The following is a 17,803-nucleotide window of genomic DNA, read 5'->3' on the forward strand; positions in this document are numbered from 1 at the left end:
AGAATCCAATAGAGAGATTACGATTAGCACCGGATAAATAACATATTAAAGGATTTTGGGACAAAGGGCAGAAGAGAGAGGAGGGAGCGCAGAAAGCGAAAGAAGATGTCGCTGAGATTACTTCATCTTCTTCCTCAAAAAACTTGCTCATCTCGGAATCTCGGATATCACCATCTGTTGTTGACCCGGCCCGTAACCCGAATACAGTGCGTAAGGAGAGACGGTGAAGAAGATGAGATAATCGGCAACATGAGGATTAGGAGGCCCAAGAGGAGGAAGAAGATTCTGAGCGATTCAGAGCTGGCGAACGACTTGGCCAGAGAAATCGGGAAAGCGAACACAGCCTCGGAACAGAGACGAGAAGCGATGAAGAAGAGCGGCGAGATTCTGTGGGGAGAGTTGTGTAGGCATATGGATTTGAAGGAAGATGAGATGAGGATCAAATGGAGGAATATTGGGGACGAAGAGAAGTTGAGCCTGGTTCGTGAGTTTGTGGATGAATGGGCTGGAGACTTTCAGCCTCTATCTGTTAGATCTGTGAAAGAAATGGTTGAACAAGAGTGTTTGGATTCTTCTTCTGTGGAATCTTCTTCTTCTTCTTCTTCAATGTCTTCGTTTTCTGGGTTGTTTCCTGGATTGAAGAGAATCATTGGGTTTGAGTAGAAGAAAGAATCTCCAATGTTCCTTTTTATAATAAACATAATGTTTCGTTTGCATTGTCTGATCAAATCCACTGCCACTTTATCTGCAAGTTTGATATCTGTTGCTTCCAAAAACACTTGAAAGACATTTGTTTCTCGAGCTGAGAATCTTACAACAAACACGTTTTCAGATTTTATGAAACCAAATTATTGAAGAAGAATATACAAAACAAACACAGGGAAATTACTGATGGTGATGAATGATTTCACTAGTATAACATAAAAACATGAAACAATTAATTAGTCTCCTCTTGAGTTTTTCTTCTTTAGGTGTAGGTCAGTCCGTCCTCAGGATCTAGATCTGATAGGCTTTCACAAAGCCATACTGAGCTTTCAGTAAAAGGCATCCGTTTTGTTTTTGGTAGAGGCTCTGCTAATAAAATTTACAAGGGGGTTTCTCAATAAGCCTATCAGCTTTTACAAAGGTATATGGACATCGTGGATTGGATGACTTGGAAGGTTAAGTGTGCCAAGACCTCAGAGAGTACTATCAAGGATCTATTTGTTAAAGATAAAAAATTACATAACGGGTTTGCTAATTTAAACCCAATTTCGAAATAAAAGAAAGAAACTCGTATGTCTTGCAGAAGCAAGAGTTCGAAAACTTAGAAAATATATAAAAACATGGACGTTAAAATCGTTGGAAACAATCATATAATTGTTGAATCGATGATCGCCGCAATGTTCCTCCCGTGATGAGACCAACGCAAGAGATCAAGAAAAGGAAACAACTTCAACTTCTTAACGAGGCCCAAAAACAAATCAAGCCTGCCTTCGCTCTGCGTGACTCTCAACGCCTTTTGCACAACATAGTTCCCAAACTCATGCCGAGCCAGCCTAAACAACGTGAATCCACCACACTCCATTAGCTCACCCACGACCAAATCCAAAGCTACCATCGATCTAGACTTGAGAATCTGCTCCACGATGTAGCTACCACGCCTCTGAGACGAAAGCTCAACGTAGTAACCACAGAGCCGAAGCGCTACACGGTTCGTACATCTCAAGTCATTCAAGCTAAGCACGTGCTGTACCACAAAGGTCCCTGAATCGTCCATGCTTAGCCAATCAGAGTTTTCCGCTATTTCGTAAAGGAACTCTTGTCTGAAGACATCTTTTGATTTGGTTATCATTTGGTTAAGTGCGATGCACCCGATTTTGTCACTCGCTAAGTAAAGCGCGTCACGGAGCGTGAGACTAACCAATACGAAGCTCTCCAAGACCTTGGAAGCTGTTATCGCAACGAGATAACTGTATTTCCCTGTCATGACATCGATGAACCTATGCACGATAGCGTTCAATAATATTTCGTCCGTCTCTTGAAATTTTCCTAAGAGCCTCCTAACGCGTCTTGATCCTTTTCTATCATTGACAATCTGGAAAAAGTAATCGGATTCTGACGTTAACATTGACACAAACCAACAAAGCTCGCTTTTGTTGTTCCTCGAGACCATATCGTTAAACTCCTTGGGACCTTCTCCTTCAGCGGATGTAAGTAACGTATGTAAACGCATGCGAAGCTGTAGGGGATGGTTTTGTCGTCTAGATATCGTACAAGAATTTTGAATAGGTCGGTATGTTGCAAAGTAGAGTGAATTGATTTCTTGAGGTTGCTCTGTATTGGTTGTTTCTCTTATTCGAACCGTTGTGGAGAAGTCGTGAGTGTTCGTTGTGTTGGCTGAAGCATAAGAGGGAGCCCTAGAAAACAATGGTTGCTGCTGACTTGTAACTTGGGCATCGTCGTTTTCTAATTCTGTATCCATTGTTCTTCTTGTGTTTGGTTTTGGGAGAATACCATACAATGATTATTGAGTGATGATCATTAATATAGTTAGAGATACGTTGTAGAGGTTTATATTTGGACTGACATGAGATTCCTTGTAGGAAAAGGGAATTAATTATATGTCGAAATTATCCGTATTGTGTTTATGATAATTTAAACGGGAGTAAATAACACCAAGTTAGCCGTTAATTTTTTATTTAGGAAAAGGTGATAAGGACTATGAAAAAAAAAATGGAAATAAAACAAAACTTAAGGAAACCGACTTGTATTTGTTTTTTTTTGTTTTTGTTTCATTGTTGAATTTTCAAACAATAATTACAAGAATACCCCTCGTCATGGAATATCCAACATTCGGGATTCTCAGAAAACCACCGAGCTTCTCCCATGGACGTTGGCGGAGAAGGTGATCGTGGTAAAAACCCTAGAATCATGGAGAGGGATTCTGATTCTCTCAAAGATCAGATCGCAGAACCTTCATGGTTTACCCCCAAAAAGTAAGTTTTTATTTTTTGCTCTTGTTTCTCCATTGTATGATGTTTCTCAGGTCAAAAATTTCCTAAGCTTAAGGCAAAAATTGGGGCTTTTATAGTTCATTGGTATGAATGAAGTAGGACTGTAGGAGGAAACGTTTCTGTTGTTGCTTGAAATCGTCTAATTGGTTGGTTCTATTTAAGGAAGTTCTGTTACATTTGATGAAACTAAGTCGATGATCTTTTTTTGTTTTCATTTGCGTATAGTCAAATTTAGTCTTCTGCAATGAACATATTGATGGAGAGCGAATTCGATAAATTCACCTTCGAACAAGAAATTTTCTATTAAGTTGGGAATGAAGATGCAATTCTTCTTCTTGTTGTTGTTGTATAACTCTTTTTATTGTATTGTTAATCTTTTGAAGAAATGTTGAGTTACTCTTATTCGTATTGTGGCTATCTCTGCAGGCTTCTCTTTGTGTTTTGTGTAGTCAACTTAATAAATTATATAGATCGAGGAGCTATAGCAAGTAATGGTATCAATGGCAGTCTTGGTACTTGCACTTCAACTGGTACATGTTCTTCTGGCACCGGAATTCAGTAAGTTTCCATTTCTTTGCTATTCGTTTCCGTTCAAAGGTATGGTGTGTGACTTCAATCATTCTTTAATTTAAGCTAAAAGTGGTGGTACTCAAGCTGATCATCTATCATATTATGTGAAAACATGATAATCTTATTGGTATTGGGTTTTCTTTGCTTTAGTCATAATCCCATGGTTGTACTACACAGGGGGGATTTCAACTTAAGCAATTTTGAAGATGGAATTCTGTCATCTGCTTTCATGGTTGGGCTTCTTGTAGCCTCTCCTATATTTGCTTCACTAGCAAAGAGGTGTGAACTGGATTTCCCAAACATCTAAGTGCAAAGACATCAATTTTTTTTAATTTTTTTTTAATCCATACTTCATTATCTTTAAGGTTATTTATCCCACTTTCTGTTGCGTGTTCCAGTGTTAATCCGTTTCGGCTTATTGGAGTTGGACTGTCGATCTGGACTCTCGCTGTGCTTGGCTGCGGTCTTTCATTTGATTTTTGGTCCATCACAATCTGTCGCATGTAGGTGTAATTTCTAATAGTTTTTCAACTATTTCTTTCATATTTATATTTTTTAAATCATCTGCATCTCCATCTTACGTTTCTCACCTTATTCAGGTTTGTTGGTGTTGGTGAGGCATCATTTGTAAGTCTCGCTGCCCCATTTATTGACGATAATGCCCCACATGATCAGGTATTTGCTTCTAGAATATATTTCTTCTCGCAAACCATGGTTATAGAAACGGATGGTAATGAATTTGTCTATAGGAAGGAAGCTGATTATTCACTAGGCACTTTTGTTTTTGTTTGAACCAGAAATCAGCGTGGCTTGCTTTATTCTACATGTGCATTCCGGCAGGCTATGCGTTTGGCTATGTATATGGTGGATTGGTGAGTTATCTTTGTTATTTATGTCATGATTTTCTGATTATAGGTTCGGGTTTCTGCCACCTTGAGTGACCTCTTTCTGTTTTCTTTTAGGTGGGGAGTGTCCTTCCTTGGCGTGCGGCATTTTGGGGAGAAGCACTACTTATGCTTCCTTTTGCTGTTCTAGGTTTTGTTATCAAGCCCTTGGATTTGAAAGGTGCGTGTTTCAAGTCACACATCCTATGTCCCTGTGGAGTTGAGCTATTTCTGATTTATTTTGTATCTTCAGGTTTCGCTCCAGATGATACAGGAAAAACCCGGACAGATAACTTAAACGCTTTGCCAGTCAGCTATGGGTTGTCATCTGTCATGAAAGATTTGAAATTGCTTTTGGTTGATAAGGTTTATGTTACAAACATTCTTGGTAACCATTTTTCCTTCTTGTGTGTTAAAAGTATATGTGTTATTGTATGATTTATTGATTACCTATAACTATTTCTTTCTTTTCTCAGGATATATTGCTTACAACTTTGTTTTAGGCGCATATTCATATTGGGGGCCAAAGGCTGGTTATAACATATACAAGATGGTAAAATATTACCAGAGGGTTTTTGTTTCTATGTCTGAGAAGTATATCACTTGATGCCTTTATCCCATTGGCAGGAAAACGCTGATTTGATATTTGGAGGGGTCACAGTTATATGCGGAATCGTTGGCACATTATCAGGAGGAGTGATTCTAGATCACATGGATGCTACAATTTCAAATGCTTTCAAGGTAAGATCCTTAACTTGGAAGACATATTGTCCTCACATCGATAGAAATTCCTCATTCCGAACATAAATTCCACCACTTATGATCTTGGAAAACTAGTATTTGATCGCCTGTATCTGTATTTTGCAGCTTCTTTCAGTTTCAACGTTTATAGGAGCATTATTTTGCTTTTCTGCTTTCTGTTTCAAGAGCTTGTATGCATTTTTAGCTTTTTTTGCTGTTGGTGAACTTCTCATCTTTGCCACACAGGTAATCTCGGTTTCCACCATTCATATACATACTTGATTCTGTTATGTTTTACAAATCCATTTCTTCTGATTTATTTCATGATGTATAGGGTCCTGTGAATTTCGTCGTTCTCCATTGTGTCAAACCAAGTTTGAGACCACTTGCAATGGCAATGTCTACTGTCTCTATCCATATCTTTGGAGATGTTCCTTCCTCACCACTCGTCGGAGTTCTTCAGGTTTGGTTTCTCAGTTGTATCCACAAAATCTTGATTCACAAATCCATTGTCTTGATCAAATTAAGCTTCATATGAATGAATGCAATGTCTCATCTAGATTAGTTTGAGGTATCATTGTATCCGACTTCTGTATGCTTTGTCATTTGCTCATGCAGGAATTGGAGAGTGACTGCTCTTGTTCTTACATTCGTTCTCTTTCCAGCTGCTGCAATTTGGTCTATAGGTTCGGTTTTTAGCCACACCAAGAACTCAAAATTCAAATGTTTTTTTTTTTTTTAGTTTAAAGTGGGAGTAATGATTAACGATTTGTTGCGTTTGTGACTCTACAGGGATTTTCCTGAATAGTGTGGATCGATATAACGAAGATTCCGAGCCTGATGCTGTGACCAGAGAATCAACCGTTGCACCTCTTCTTGAGGTAGCGTGAGACTAAAAAACACCTCAAATGTAATTGTAAGAGTTCTATGGTCTATTCTCATCTCGTTTGTCAAACTTGTACAAAAGAAATGTGTATGAAACATAAATGACCTTCATTTGTATACCTTGTTCCTCTCTTGGAAGAATATGAAAGATCATCAGGGTTTCTCTACATAAACCTAATTGTTTAGTTAAGTTTCCAGATTCAGATTGATATGTCTCTATAACAACTCAATTCAGGAACATAAATATGATATTTTGAAGTTATTTCTCATTCTTTCGCTAAGCGAAAAAGCTTCTCAATTGTTCATAATTCATCAAAATAAGAAGAAAAAAATTGTCACTCAAGGATAAGAATATTGCTCAGACTGATCAGAAAAGTGAAAGTTCTCCAGGAGAAACTGATCTCTTGACAAGTTTAGCCCATGATTCATTCGTCTCATGGATGATCTTCAAAGCATAATCCTATATATAATAAACACACGCAAAAACCAGAATAAGCTCCTTAACATCTATAAACTTCAAAGGAAAAGAGTCTACAAGGATATTACTTTGTTTGCTGGTTTGTTTCCAAGACCAAACTTGTTAGCAGGCTTTCCATCTGGGATCTTGTAGTCTCTAAACCAATCTCTAATAGCTGTAAGAGTACCCTGAGAGAAACATCTAGAGTCAGAAAACAAAAGTCCATTAAGAAATGAATCATGGTTCATTGAGATCATACCGGGAAATGCTTCTCGACATCATCAACATCATTCACAAGATGAGCTTTAGGATCATCTAAAGAAATCGCAACAATCTTCCAATCGAGCTCTCCTTCATCAATCATAGCCAAGGCAGCTAAAGGCTTCACCTTCAGAACCTCACCGGTCTTCCTTCGGGTTTCACCAATCTCAACAACATCAACTACAAAAAATAAATACGAACTAGAATAAGCTAAGCTCTGAGAATGAAACCCATCTAGAAACCCAAATCTTTTAACCTACCAGGATCATTATCTCCAAAAGCACCTTCAACCTCAGAGTTTGCCTGAGTTGGATCTTCCCATGTTTGTGGAAGCAATCCATAGTTCCAGTTTATATTGTAACTGTGTATATATATAACCAAAAACAAGAAAATCTTTTTTAGCTACTCAATCTAAAGAGATCATCACAAGATGATGCAAATGCAAAATCTGGTTTAGCTCTCTTGTCTTACGGATAATATCTGAGCTTCCCTTTCTTAGTGTCTTGCTTAATAGGAGTGAAAGCTTCATCAGTAGCTACCTCCATTTTAGCTCTGGACTCTTTAGGAATTTCCACTATAAAATGAAAAACTCCATCACCTAAATGCAATGGTATATCATGCCATGGAGATACCTAACCAACATTTTCACAGTATCACAAATGTCAAAGAAGAAAACTTTCAATACCAACAAAAAAAAACACACACAAATTGCGAATTTGCGATCAACAGAGAATTGGACTCAGAACAAATACAAACATAAAAACCAGAGAGATGATTACCTTCTTTCCGGAGCCATCTTGAAAGAAAACTCTGTAATCTAGGGATTCAGATTGGCCTTCCTGAATGGTCTGAACCTGAGGATTGTAAATGGCATTACAAGAAAAGGGTCTCTTAGATTTCACCACTAAGGATCTCTTGTTGAAGCAGAGACCGTTAAAGCGGCAGACTGTTCGTGCCGGAAGAAAAACAGGTCGCTTTGTGAGCAACCCCGATGTCGTTTGGCTGGATGCTACTGCTGCAGCTGTTGTTAGCAGAGTGGCTGCCATTTTCGTGGAGGAATCGACTTCTTTCTTTTCTTTTTCTTTTAGTGATTGATCCAATTCTTTTTTCCTCTAGAAAGTGGTGGCCTTTCGATCCACTGGCTAGCTCCTTTTTATGTCTATTATTTTCTTTTTTCACGTAGAGGATCATAAAGGTTTTGTTTTTATGTTTAAAGAAGGAATATACCAGGAGTATGCATATGAACCAAATTCCCAACTCGAGTCAATAAACTTTTATTTGTTAATATTAACGCAAAGGTTTCGTGGTGTAGTTGGTTATCACGTCAGTCTAACACACTGAAGGTCTCCGGTTCGAACCCGGGCGAAGCCATCACATTTCTTTTTTTAATTAACGTAATTTTGGTTCGCTAGACGACGTCGTTTCCATTAAACCGTTTCGTGACACACCAACCACGTCACACATTGTTTGATCTCGCGCCACATCACTCTCTCCATTCTTATTGGTTAATACTCTCCACGTCATCGTCTCTTTCCATGAGAACACGCGATTTAAATGACTCCAGAACCATCTACGTCCTTCTTCTTATTCGAACTAACTACATACCAATACAATCAAAAGAATAACACAACATCCAAATTTGGGTCCTTCTAATTTTGCGCCATCAAAAACCTTCAAAACCTCAAATTTCGTTCCTTCTTTGTGATAATTCTCTCGCAGCTTCGTATTTAGTCTCTTAATCGTATTAATTTCGAGGGTTTACTCTCTTTTTGAGCCGTGGGTTTGATTTCTATTTATTTTTTGTCAATTCATGATGGGTCACAGAGTATTGGTTCGTGTTGGAGCTCTGTTTCTGATCTTATTGACGATTGTTCCATCGTCTAGAGCTTTGATTTCGTCTCCCGAGGCTAATCCTCCTTACCCTAAAGCTATCTCGGTAAGAAATTTACCATCTTTTTAGAATTTTGATTGAGTTTATAGATATCGATAGAGAAAGTGTCACTATTGCTGGTAATCAAAAGAGTTTTCTTAGAATAGGGAAATTTGATCTTTTTGCGTAATGTGATATCAACTCTTGAAAATTTCTGGTTTTTGATAGGATTTGAAGGAAGCAATTGTAAAGGGACTCGGATTTCAGTCCGAGGAAGTGAAGATATCTGGTTTTGATGTAAGAGATGCCTTGGTAGGTCATGCTGTTTCATATGAGTTTGATCTTGAAATCGGCAACAAAGTGCTTCCATTTAAGCTTCTTGAAGATGTGAACCGACGGGAGTACGTAGATCTCCCAATTTTTCAAGTAGAACAACCCATTGATTCCAGGGATGAGAATGGTTTAGTTCCTATGAAGAACAAGAAGGGGTCTAGTGATGTTTTACCTGTTTTAGCTCCGTTTCAACTTGCTGGTCCCATGGAACTTTGGATCCAAGATGCAAACAATATGCGACTCTCTTTACCTGTAAGTTCATAAACTTTTCCATTGGTTATGTGTTGAACAAACGAAACCGTTTTGTTATTAATATTGATTTATATGTTAATGTCATACAGTATGATGTGGATGCTGGTGTTTTGAAAAAAGTGATGTTAGCAGATGGTGCTGTTGTAACAGTGAAAGGAGCTAGATCAGTTAGTTTGCGTCATCCGATTGATTTGCCACTTCCATTAAATCAAAGCTCCAATGAATTTGCCTCTGGACTTTTGTCTTTAGCTGAACAGCTTCGACGTGCTTCAAGTGGTCAAGAAACTCCGCTTCTTTCGCTCCGCATTGTTGGTCCTACTTCTCTTGCATCAACTTCACAATCTCCTGATACCAAACTCAAACTTAAGCGTCTTGGGCCAGGACTTGTGGAACTATCTTCCATGTCTAAAGGCAGAAGCAGTCTCTCAACAATTGATGGTGCTATGACTACTGTTCTTACCCCAAGAGAATTTACAACCATGTGGCCAATTACTTCAATCAATGGCTCGAACGCTAACTTACTTGGCTTTGAGAAACTATTGACCTCTGTTTTGGGTCCTAAAGCCCTGGAAAAAGGTTCCTTTAAGGTGTTGAAAGCGAATGTAGCCGCTCAAACGTTTATGAAGATTGGTTTTGGTGTAGAAAAGAAGCTCAAGGAAGCTGATCTCGAAGGTTTAAGCTTTCCAGAGTGGCGAACAAAGCCTGAGACAATGAAAATGCATTTTGAGGTTCTTGCTAAAGTTGATGGAGAGAAAGTCATCCCAGAAAATGTCATGCGAGTTGATCCGATACCAATGGAGGATACGATTGCGCAAAATGTGATTGCAGGAAATGTAACTATGTCGAAACTTCCGATCACTCAGCCTCCTTCAAGCCCTTTCACCTTGTAAATCATGTGGACATATTAGCTCATGTTTTATGAGAAAATTTCCAAGCTTTTGGTCTTGTCTTTCTTTTTACTCAATACTCTCCAAAACGCAGAAGAAGTGTATGTTTAACTTCACTGCCACTTGTAAATAATAAAATTACTAATTGACGACTTTTAACTGATTTTAATCTTTGCCGTGACATCGGTAAGTCCATGGATAAATATGGATGATGACATGAAATAGGGGGACTAAACTGAAAATATGATATTAACATAGACTAATGGGCCTGAAAAATTATTGGAAAGCCCATATTAATTGCATTTAACTAAAGTCCATCATGGATAAATATGGATATGACATGAAATAGGGGGACTAAATTGAAAATATGATTTTAACATAGACTAATGGGCCTAAACAATATTGTATAAGCCCATATTAACTGCGTTTAACTAAAGTCCATGGGCATAACTCTTTTAAACCCGTATTTAAATTTGCTATCACCTCCGGCGAGTCGCCGAGACTCTCACGTCGGAAGAGTGACCGGGACCAACGTGACGAGTGCGATGGGAGAAGGTGCTAGTGAAGCGCGTGGTTGGATTCGCGGTGACGAGACAGCAAAGCAGATGCTATCAAGGGTTCTCAAAGACCGTGCATTCCTGCTTCTGCCGCCACTTCACCGTGTGCCTTTACGCGCCGGGAACGTAGTCGAGGTCACGGGCGCATCTCCGGCTGCGAAAACTCAGATCTTGATTCAAGCTGCGATCAGTTGTATTCTTCCGAAGACGTGGAACGGCATCCACTATGGAGGATTAGGGAAACTTGTTTTGTTTCTCGATTTGGATTGCCGCTTTGATGTACTCCGTTTATCTCAAATGCTCAAGCATCGTCTTCTTCAAGCTAACCGTATGCAATTTCCTGAAACTCTTTCCTTCTTCTTAGTGTCTTGCTTTGCTTTGGATTTTGCAGTCAAGTAGTCTCTACATACATAGTATACATAAACAGTTTCATATTCATGAAATCGAGATCATCTGACTCATATCGTCTTTAATAGTGTAATGTTTGGTGATTGCTAGTTTAAGTTTTGATTTACTGTAGTGTTAAAATATGTTACATAAATCGAAAATCGTTGAATGAAGTTCTTTCCGCGTATCAGGGTTAGGCAATGGAGCATGGTGGCAACTCGAAGAGTCAAATGTTAGAAATTGCAGATCTGCACATGAGAAGTCAAACACTGCGTTTGATGAGGAGTTATATGTTTCGTGCATGAGAAGGTTTCTGTATGTTCGCTGCTATGACAGTCTTGAACTTTTGTCCTGTCTCAAGGTAGTGTTTTGTGTTGGAAATATCCATTCTGTGGTCTGTGTTGGATTCTTGGACCCTGTTAAATAGTTTGTATCATTATGCCACTGTGTTACAGACATTGCATTATCGGATCCGACAACAGGAATCATGTGGTAGTCAAGTCGGAGTGCTTATGATTGACAGGTTTGTCTTACTATCTGCTGGTTTCTATTCTGTTCAATTTACATATCCTATTGTCTTCTAAGATTCCTTTCTGGACCACTCCAGAACTTTTTATTTGCTACTTGCTGAAACTAATCCATCATAAGTTTAGAAAATGATACATGGGTGGCGTTAATATTGAAGTCATATGGCTAGAATAACCTAGTTTAATGTTACTTTCGCAGATGCATTCTAGAGTTTTATGCACGTAGTGATGCTACTATCTAGCAAGCGGACAGGAAGAATTGCGCTAACTATTTTTTCCAATCTTTTCACCAGTATTGGTGCTTTCCACTGGACTGATCGTCTATCGTCATCATTGGCAATGGGATCACATAACAGGTTAGATATCTACATAATGAAAGTCTAAAGGAGACTCTGGTGATAGTCTTATCTTTTTGAAGGTGCTTAGTTTAATCTAAAGTCCTTCCACATGGAAATTAAAAAATTCATATGGTGGAACAATATAAAGAGACGGCTGCTCTGTTTTTATACAAGTTAGGTTTCTTTAGTTAGATCCTGTAGTGGGCTTACTGAAATATAACATGTTGGAGAGTTTGAGGAACTTCAACTTTGATGCTTAACATGTGAGACTTATACCTATGCTATATAGGAAAAGTCTCTCTCTTACGAATGTGGTGGAGACGATAGTGCTAGAGATAAAGAAGCTGCTGCAGGCGCATTCACTTGTAGTAATTGCCACTAAGGCTTTAATTTACGAAGAGAAGTACCCAACAAATGAGAATAATCGGTTAGTTTGTTTGACTGCACTCTTTGTTTACTGTTGTTATAATCGCTTCATCTCTAACTTCTTGCAAATTTCAGGAAGTTTTCCTCAAACGATGAGTTGTCAGGAAACGCTGCAATTAAAGCTCAACAACCTCCATTTCGTGAATTCATGCCATCTTCTTGGCAGGTCACTTTTCTGATGTGAACCCTTAAAAGCCTCTTGTTCAAACGCTTTGCATTGTTTACACACAACCATTTGAAAAAACTACAAAGTTTTATCGATTGTTTCAAAGGAAGATTCTTCCTCACTTAACCTCCTTTGTGGTCATTGCAGGCATTTGTGACACATAAGATAATCATACGAAAATCAGGTTAGGATGTTTTTGTATTAGTTTTCGCTTTCTCTCCATGTCTTCCTTTTGTTTGCTTTACTTTACAACCAAAGAATATTTTCTTGTGCAGCTGATCATCACTCTTCGCAAACAGGACAAGAAAGCTTGTCGGCATATTCACTGGAATGGTTACAACCGCAACTTAGCAGCATAGACCAATTCATAGTAGACGATGTAAGTAAAAACTTATCACAACCATTGCAAGTCTAGTAAAAAACGATTTACTCATAATTTTGTCTTTGCTTCATCATCTCATGCAGTCTGGTATTGTCACTGTCTCGTGACTTAGATTTCTTTTCAGGTATTCATTCTTCAATCTCTCTCGCTCTCTCTTAGATACTCACATAGTTACTAAGATACACATGCTTGTATTTATGTGATGTGTAGTCTGTAGAAAACCATAAACCATCGTGAATTCAAAGTAGCTATTAGCTAAGCGGTATGCAGCAAGTCACCAGATGTAAAGTTATTTATATATATTTCTTTAAATCAGAAAGTGAAAAAATATGGACAGCAAAAGTTGAATCTTTAAAGGTAAAATTTGTCGTTCTTTTTTAATATTTTTACTTGATTAGGTTATTTATACAATATTTGGGTAACCTTATCTTAGATATAAAAAGCAAATAAAAATCATACTTACAGACACACACACACACGTTTTGGGATTGAATTGGATTGTGGATATCTATCTAAAAATTGCTTGAAATATATTTCATGATAAGACATCAACAGTCTACGAAATTGCAACAGCACGTGTTAATGTTATACCTCATTGTTAGAAAATCATATTTTCCTGTTTTAAACTTTTGTTTTTATCATTCTTACAAACTTGAAAGTGATTATATAATGGGACATCACTAACAGGCCTTAGCACTAGGGAGGGAGTCGTGTTACATTTTTTCGACATCAGAAATTATTATATAAGCATTTTGGCTTTGTGGACTCTGTACAGTCATCAGTCTTTGGTGGTTTACTTTTCTTTTTCCAGAAATTTTATATCTCGTTTTCACCGCATTTACCCCTTTTTTTGGAATTTAGCTGATAAGAGTCTCCCTCGTCTTGTCTCATATTATATCTCCATCTTAAGGATAATTAGAATGATAAACTTGGATTTAGGAATCATTATAGTTTTATGTAATAATTAGGTTTTACAAGGAGTGGGAGTAGTCAAATCTCTTGGATACTTTTGATGAGATGAAACAAATTAAACTTGTATATTTAAAATATCAGAATCATATTCATAGGACTTCCACTAAAAGAGCTTATAAGTGTTAGATATGATGTGTGATGTGAAACTAAAAAAAATTATCCTTTTTCTCGCTTTTTACAAAATAATTTAGTGATTATGTGTCAGGTAGATTATGAATTTTTTTTTACTAGTTTTGTTATGTACTTTTTGTTTCCAAAAACATGTATCTTTTTTTTTACACTTATCTTAACTAAGATGCATCACGTTATTGGTTGAGCATTTTCTTCGTAGTACATATATCTCAAAACTTCTATGGAACAAAAGTTTGGGAGATTCGTGCACTAGTTTCAGATGAACTGCAACCTAGTTTAAATAGCATCAATAAAGATATATATGGTAATTTAGAGAGAAATTAAAGATAAGAGCAAGAGCAATTCGAGAAATTAAAAAATAAAAGATGGGCATGTGGGTATATGATTTAGAAAGGCTTTGACGGAGTTTTGAGTTTTTACGACTCATGCCTAACTCCTATTTGTTTGATGGTTACGTCTCAATTTTGTCTTATGATGCACAAAATAATTAGCCGAAACTATATCCAATCTCGTCTCCTCTCTCACCCCATTAGTTTAAAACTAAATTAAAATATAAGACTTGTTCTTTTTTTATAGCAAAGTTTGATTTGATTCATTGGTTTATGTGTGTCTTTTTATTTGTTTGTGTACCTACTTCACACTTCTCCATTATTAACACCACGTAGTCCCTGCTAGCCTAAGAGGCTTAAGACATACTTATTTATCATACTCGTTAAGATATTTGTGTTTTCTTTCGTTTGAGGTGGTAAGTCTTATCTTTGCGATTGCTATTAAACAAAACTAATTATTATTTATTTATTTTATAATAATATAGAGTTCAAAAAACAGATTATATATATATATATATAGGTATATATATTAAACAAAAAAAAACAGATTGTATTAGAATTAAAGATTTTACTAAATATGAAAATATATATACCTTGATATAAACAGAAAAAGAAAAAAGAAAAATATGTTAGAATGATAGTTTAGTAAAATTTTGTAATGATAAGTTTTATTTCCTTAGTTTTCAACACAGTTTGGTATTGACATCATAGGTGAAACTCCTATGTATATCTGAGATGTGATCCGAGACGAGACTGGTACCACTAAAGCCTAAGCAGCTATGACCCCATTTGCTTATTAAATATTTGTCTATTATTACTAAAATATAAGTTTGCGTGTCTTTGTTTTCTTAAGCAAAATCTAATCAGAATTATTGTAATTTATGTTTTTGTTCTCAATCTAGTAAAACTAAGTATTTGCTAACTGAAATAGTAAATTACTTTTGGAAATCAGTGAAACAATCCGTGATCGTCCAAATTGTATGAAATGTAAATGAATTCACTCCGTTGTATGTTGGATGAAACTTTTTGAATCACTAAATAAAACACACCCACCTTCAGTAGCTTTCGATATGTTTTTAGTGGATTAACATAGATGAGATAACAAAGAATGATCTTAGGTCTAATGAAAAATCTGAAAAATAGTAATATATATATTAGGTCGATTAGTACTTAATGAGGAAAAACTTAAAAAAAAAAAAAAAAAAAGAAGACAAAGAGATCTTGAGAACACATTCACGCGTGTGTGTGGGGGTGGGCAATTGGGGCATGTGCGTGCGTAAGCGTAAGCAATAGATCATCCAATCCCCCTCCCCCTCAATGTGTTTTCACCATTTTGTCCTCTATATAACAACAACAATAATATATTATGAACTTTGATCTTCACATTTTGTTTATATACAACTAGAAAAAATATGACACTTTAAAAAATAACCTTTGGAGAAATCTGAAGCAAAGTTGAGGAGCACCCACACACTCCTCCTATTCATTGGGGCTGCCTACTCCTCCTTCTATATATTGCTCTTCTTCTTTTAATAAGTATATATATATATACTGATCTGATGAATTGCTTAGTAAGTTTTCTAAAAATCTCTATATATATAACAGTGAAAACTTTAGGTTAGATTAGTAAGAAAAAAAAAAGTGAAAACAATGATACAATAATGCATGGTGATATATCACAAGTCAATTATTTTAAGCAAAGACTAACTAATAGTAAGAGAGGTCAATTGTATTAAGAGACAAGTATACGTGGGTCCAAAGAAGAAGATAGAAAATAAGTTGAAGTCTCAATCTATGGGGGGGGAAGTGTTTGAGTTTGTGTGGATCTCAATTTTTATAACCAAAAAAAAAAAAGCCATTGATTGCTACTTGAGGGAGACTGCATATATGAGAAAGATTGATCAATCTAAAAGTTTTCTTTATATTTAGACATAAATCATTAACGAACTCACATATTTTATTTTATTTTATATAGGGGGTTATGAGGATGAATATGCAGAGGTTGCCTTGCCTCCAAGGCACCCATTTGTGTTTTAAAAGAGACTCATCGATCGGTTGATGTAGTTATCGATCTGATCAAGAAATGTATATGATGTGAACTCAATTAGTGTGTTAGTTTTAATTTTGCTCAAGTATATATGCATATATAGGATCACTTTGTTTGCTTTATTAACATCTTTATTCGAGCACGACAACTTATATATATACTAGTATAGATTAGTCTTTTAGATAGCTAAAATCTGTAACATTCGATTGTGTTTAGATTATTTAAGTGAACTCAAGGGACATGCTCATGCATGCCAGTTTATCAAATACGAAATTAACCTTCATCAACAATATTTAATTAATGATAATTCGTATTATTTGAAAAAAAAAATCGGAATCTTTATGTCAAATACTTATACATAATTTTTTTAATATAATGATAATATTATTCTTATTTGTGTGAGGTAATCTGGCGGCGATAGTAAACACACTATATATAAACCTTGGTCCACGAGTATATATATACTTTTTTGGGTTGTATGGTCTACAATTTTTTGGTTTAGCGTTTGTATTTTAGAATTTAAGTATCGTATCATCCAAAATGTTCATATACCGTTGTATTTTTCTTCCCAAACGTATTGTATTTTTATATACGTTAATCATACAGTGTAAAAATATCTTTAAAATTCATGTAATAATAATAAAAGAAAATAGGGTACGATAGAGAAAAGAAAGGTACAAAACAAAACTACGAAACTCAAAATGAAGGCAAAGAGAGATCGTGGGAGACCACCAGAGGCTATGGTTGACGACCAAACCCATATACTCTCACTCATGTGCGCCACGTGGATTTACTGCGGTGTGCATGATCTCAGCATGAAGTGTCATCATCACTCTCCTCCTCGACCTCTCTTCAGTCTTCACCACTTTGTTCTTTTCTTTTTTTCTTGGAAAAACAAAACTGAAAATGTTATTTTGGTTTGTAGCAAAAAGAAAATTTTTGGGTTTTTGCTACTGGCGCAATAAAACTGTGGACTTACTACTGAGCATTCGAAATCTGACCGTTCAAAACGAAGAAACCTATCATGGCCTTTCAACTATGAAGTAGATTTAGCATCCTAGTACATATATAAGTGCACCAATTTTTTCTTACTAGTTCAACTTATTTATTTAAAGAGATGATATTTTATACTAATAACTATATAAAAAAAAACTAAAATAACCTCAATAATTAGCAACCGAAATACATATGTGTTGTGACTTGACATACACTCATTAATTGATACATTAAAAAAAAAAAAAAGCAATTAGTGAAGAAGACCCCGTAGGTGATGAAGCCGACTTAAGAATTAAAAAAATTTGTCTGCGCCCCCACGAAAGCCTTTATATGTATGAATTAACTTAGATATAAAAGTACAGAAATAGTATATGAAGAAGAAGAAGTGGATAAGAATCTCATTCTAAG

At 36.3% G+C, this 17,803-nt stretch overlaps 6 protein-coding genes and 1 non-coding gene across 11 annotated transcripts; 5 read left to right on the top strand and 2 right to left on the bottom strand.

Annotated features, from left to right (window-relative positions):
* The first annotated feature begins 27 nt into the window (after positions 1–27).
* On the top strand, positions 28–759 carry LOC17876728. Its single transcript, XM_006281061.2, has one exon. It carries the CDS (start codon positions 106–108, stop codon positions 661–663), a length of 558 nt encoding a protein of 185 aa, XP_006281123.2. The 5' UTR covers positions 28–105; the 3' UTR covers positions 664–759.
* A 592-nt stretch (positions 760–1,351) lies between these two features.
* On the bottom strand, positions 1,352–2,464 carry LOC17876965 (pumilio homolog 18). The gene has a single exon (XM_006279476.1). It carries the CDS (start codon positions 2,462–2,464, stop codon positions 1,352–1,354), a length of 1,113 nt encoding a protein of 370 aa, XP_006279538.1.
* A 361-nt stretch (positions 2,465–2,825) lies between these two features.
* Positions 2,826–6,249, top strand: LOC17875844 (probable sphingolipid transporter spinster homolog 2). Its single transcript, XM_023782929.1, has 14 exons — positions 2,826–2,978; positions 3,423–3,554; positions 3,744–3,845; positions 3,965–4,069; positions 4,166–4,241; positions 4,364–4,438; positions 4,529–4,631; positions 4,704–4,838; positions 4,927–5,003; positions 5,078–5,191; positions 5,318–5,437; positions 5,526–5,659; positions 5,810–5,877; positions 5,984–6,249. The coding sequence occupies exons 1-14, from the start codon at positions 2,869–2,871 to the stop codon at positions 6,079–6,081; spliced, it is 1,449 nt and encodes a 482-aa protein (XP_023638697.1). The 5' UTR covers positions 2,826–2,868; the 3' UTR covers positions 6,082–6,249.
* Positions 6,250–6,322: 73 nt separating this feature from the next.
* On the bottom strand, positions 6,323–7,952 carry LOC17876702 (soluble inorganic pyrophosphatase 6, chloroplastic). The gene is made up of 6 exons (XM_006280813.2): positions 7,574–7,952; positions 7,266–7,426; positions 7,055–7,155; positions 6,793–6,974; positions 6,623–6,721; positions 6,323–6,536 (listed from the first exon to the last, which is right to left on the bottom strand). Exons 1-6 carry the CDS (start codon positions 7,838–7,840, stop codon positions 6,444–6,446), a joined length of 903 nt encoding a protein of 300 aa, XP_006280875.1. The 5' UTR covers positions 7,841–7,952; the 3' UTR covers positions 6,323–6,443.
* A 139-nt stretch (positions 7,953–8,091) lies between these two features.
* Positions 8,092–8,165, top strand: TRNAV-AAC. Its single transcript has one exon. It is a non-coding gene; the product is annotated as a tRNA-Val (tRNA).
* Positions 8,166–8,398: 233 nt separating this feature from the next.
* On the top strand, positions 8,399–10,299 carry LOC17876493. Its single transcript, XM_006280444.2, has 3 exons — positions 8,399–8,730; positions 8,893–9,249; positions 9,339–10,299. Exons 1-3 carry the CDS (start codon positions 8,605–8,607, stop codon positions 10,137–10,139), a joined length of 1,284 nt encoding a protein of 427 aa, XP_006280506.1. The 5' UTR covers positions 8,399–8,604; the 3' UTR covers positions 10,140–10,299.
* A 337-nt stretch (positions 10,300–10,636) lies between these two features.
* LOC17875074 (DNA repair protein XRCC2 homolog) lies at positions 10,637–16,455 on the top strand. Of its 5 annotated transcripts, none has more exons than XM_023787349.1 (10): positions 10,637–11,021; positions 11,272–11,441; positions 11,536–11,603; positions 11,901–11,963; positions 12,235–12,372; positions 12,447–12,537; positions 12,685–12,721; positions 12,813–12,916; positions 13,003–13,043; positions 16,328–16,455. In XM_023787349.1, the coding sequence occupies exons 1-9, from the start codon at positions 10,682–10,684 to the stop codon at positions 13,024–13,026; spliced, it is 1,035 nt and encodes a 344-aa protein (XP_023643117.1). In that variant the 5' UTR covers positions 10,637–10,681; the 3' UTR covers positions 13,027–13,043; positions 16,328–16,455. The 5 variants fall into 5 exon arrangements, with proteins under 5 accessions (XP_023643117.1, XP_006280632.2, XP_023643111.1 ...); XM_006280570.2 differs by lacking the exon at positions 16,328–16,455 and adding an exon at positions 15,064–15,104; XM_023787343.1 differs by lacking the exon at positions 16,328–16,455 and adding an exon at positions 13,130–13,269.
* The last annotated feature ends 1,348 nt before the right edge of the window (positions 16,456–17,803 follow it).

This window comes from Capsella rubella, unplaced genomic scaffold (genome assembly GCF_000375325.1).
Source record: "Capsella rubella cultivar Monte Gargano unplaced genomic scaffold, Caprub1_0 scaffold_8, whole genome shotgun sequence".
In the NCBI taxonomy this organism is placed as follows: domain Eukaryota; kingdom Viridiplantae; phylum Streptophyta; class Magnoliopsida; order Brassicales; family Brassicaceae; genus Capsella; species Capsella rubella.

Bases quoted from the DNA above. Each gene is read 5' to 3' on its own strand.
- LOC17876702 (XM_006280813.2), bottom strand. From the start codon at position 7,840: ATGGCAGCCACTCTGCTAACAACAGCTGCAGCAGTAGCATCCAGCCAA. The intron at 7,156-7,265 runs GTAAGACAAGAG...ATATATACACAG, and splicing joins GGGAAGCTCAGATATTATCC to TTACAATATAAACTGGAACT. The intron at 6,537-6,622 runs GTAATATCCTTG...TATTATATATAG, and splicing joins GAAACAAACCAGCAAACAAA to GATTATGCTTTGAAGATCAT.
- LOC17876965 (XM_006279476.1), bottom strand. From the start codon at position 2,464: ATGGATACAGAATTAGAAAACGACGATGCCCAAGTTACAAGTCAGCAG.
- LOC17875074 (XM_023787335.1), top strand. From the start codon at position 10,682: ATGGGAGAAGGTGCTAGTGAAGCGCGTGGTTGGATTCGCGGTGACGAG. The intron at 11,022-11,271 runs GTATGCAATTTC...TCCGCGTATCAG, and splicing joins TCGTCTTCTTCAAGCTAACC to GGTTAGGCAATGGAGCATGG. The intron at 12,538-12,684 runs GTCACTTTTCTG...TGGTCATTGCAG, and splicing joins TCATGCCATCTTCTTGGCAG to GCATTTGTGACACATAAGAT.
- LOC17875844 (XM_023782929.1), top strand. From the start codon at position 2,869: ATGGACGTTGGCGGAGAAGGTGATCGTGGTAAAAACCCTAGAATCATG. The intron at 5,192-5,317 runs GTAAGATCCTTA...TGTATTTTGCAG, and splicing joins CAATTTCAAATGCTTTCAAG to CTTCTTTCAGTTTCAACGTT. The intron at 5,438-5,525 runs GTAATCTCGGTT...CATGATGTATAG, and splicing joins TTCTCATCTTTGCCACACAG to GGTCCTGTGAATTTCGTCGT.
- LOC17876728 (XM_006281061.2), top strand. From the start codon at position 106: ATGTCGCTGAGATTACTTCATCTTCTTCCTCAAAAAACTTGCTCATCT.
- LOC17876493 (XM_006280444.2), top strand. From the start codon at position 8,605: ATGATGGGTCACAGAGTATTGGTTCGTGTTGGAGCTCTGTTTCTGATC. The intron at 8,731-8,892 runs GTAAGAAATTTA...GGTTTTTGATAG, and splicing joins CTTACCCTAAAGCTATCTCG to GATTTGAAGGAAGCAATTGT. The intron at 9,250-9,338 runs GTAAGTTCATAA...AATGTCATACAG, and splicing joins ATATGCGACTCTCTTTACCT to TATGATGTGGATGCTGGTGT.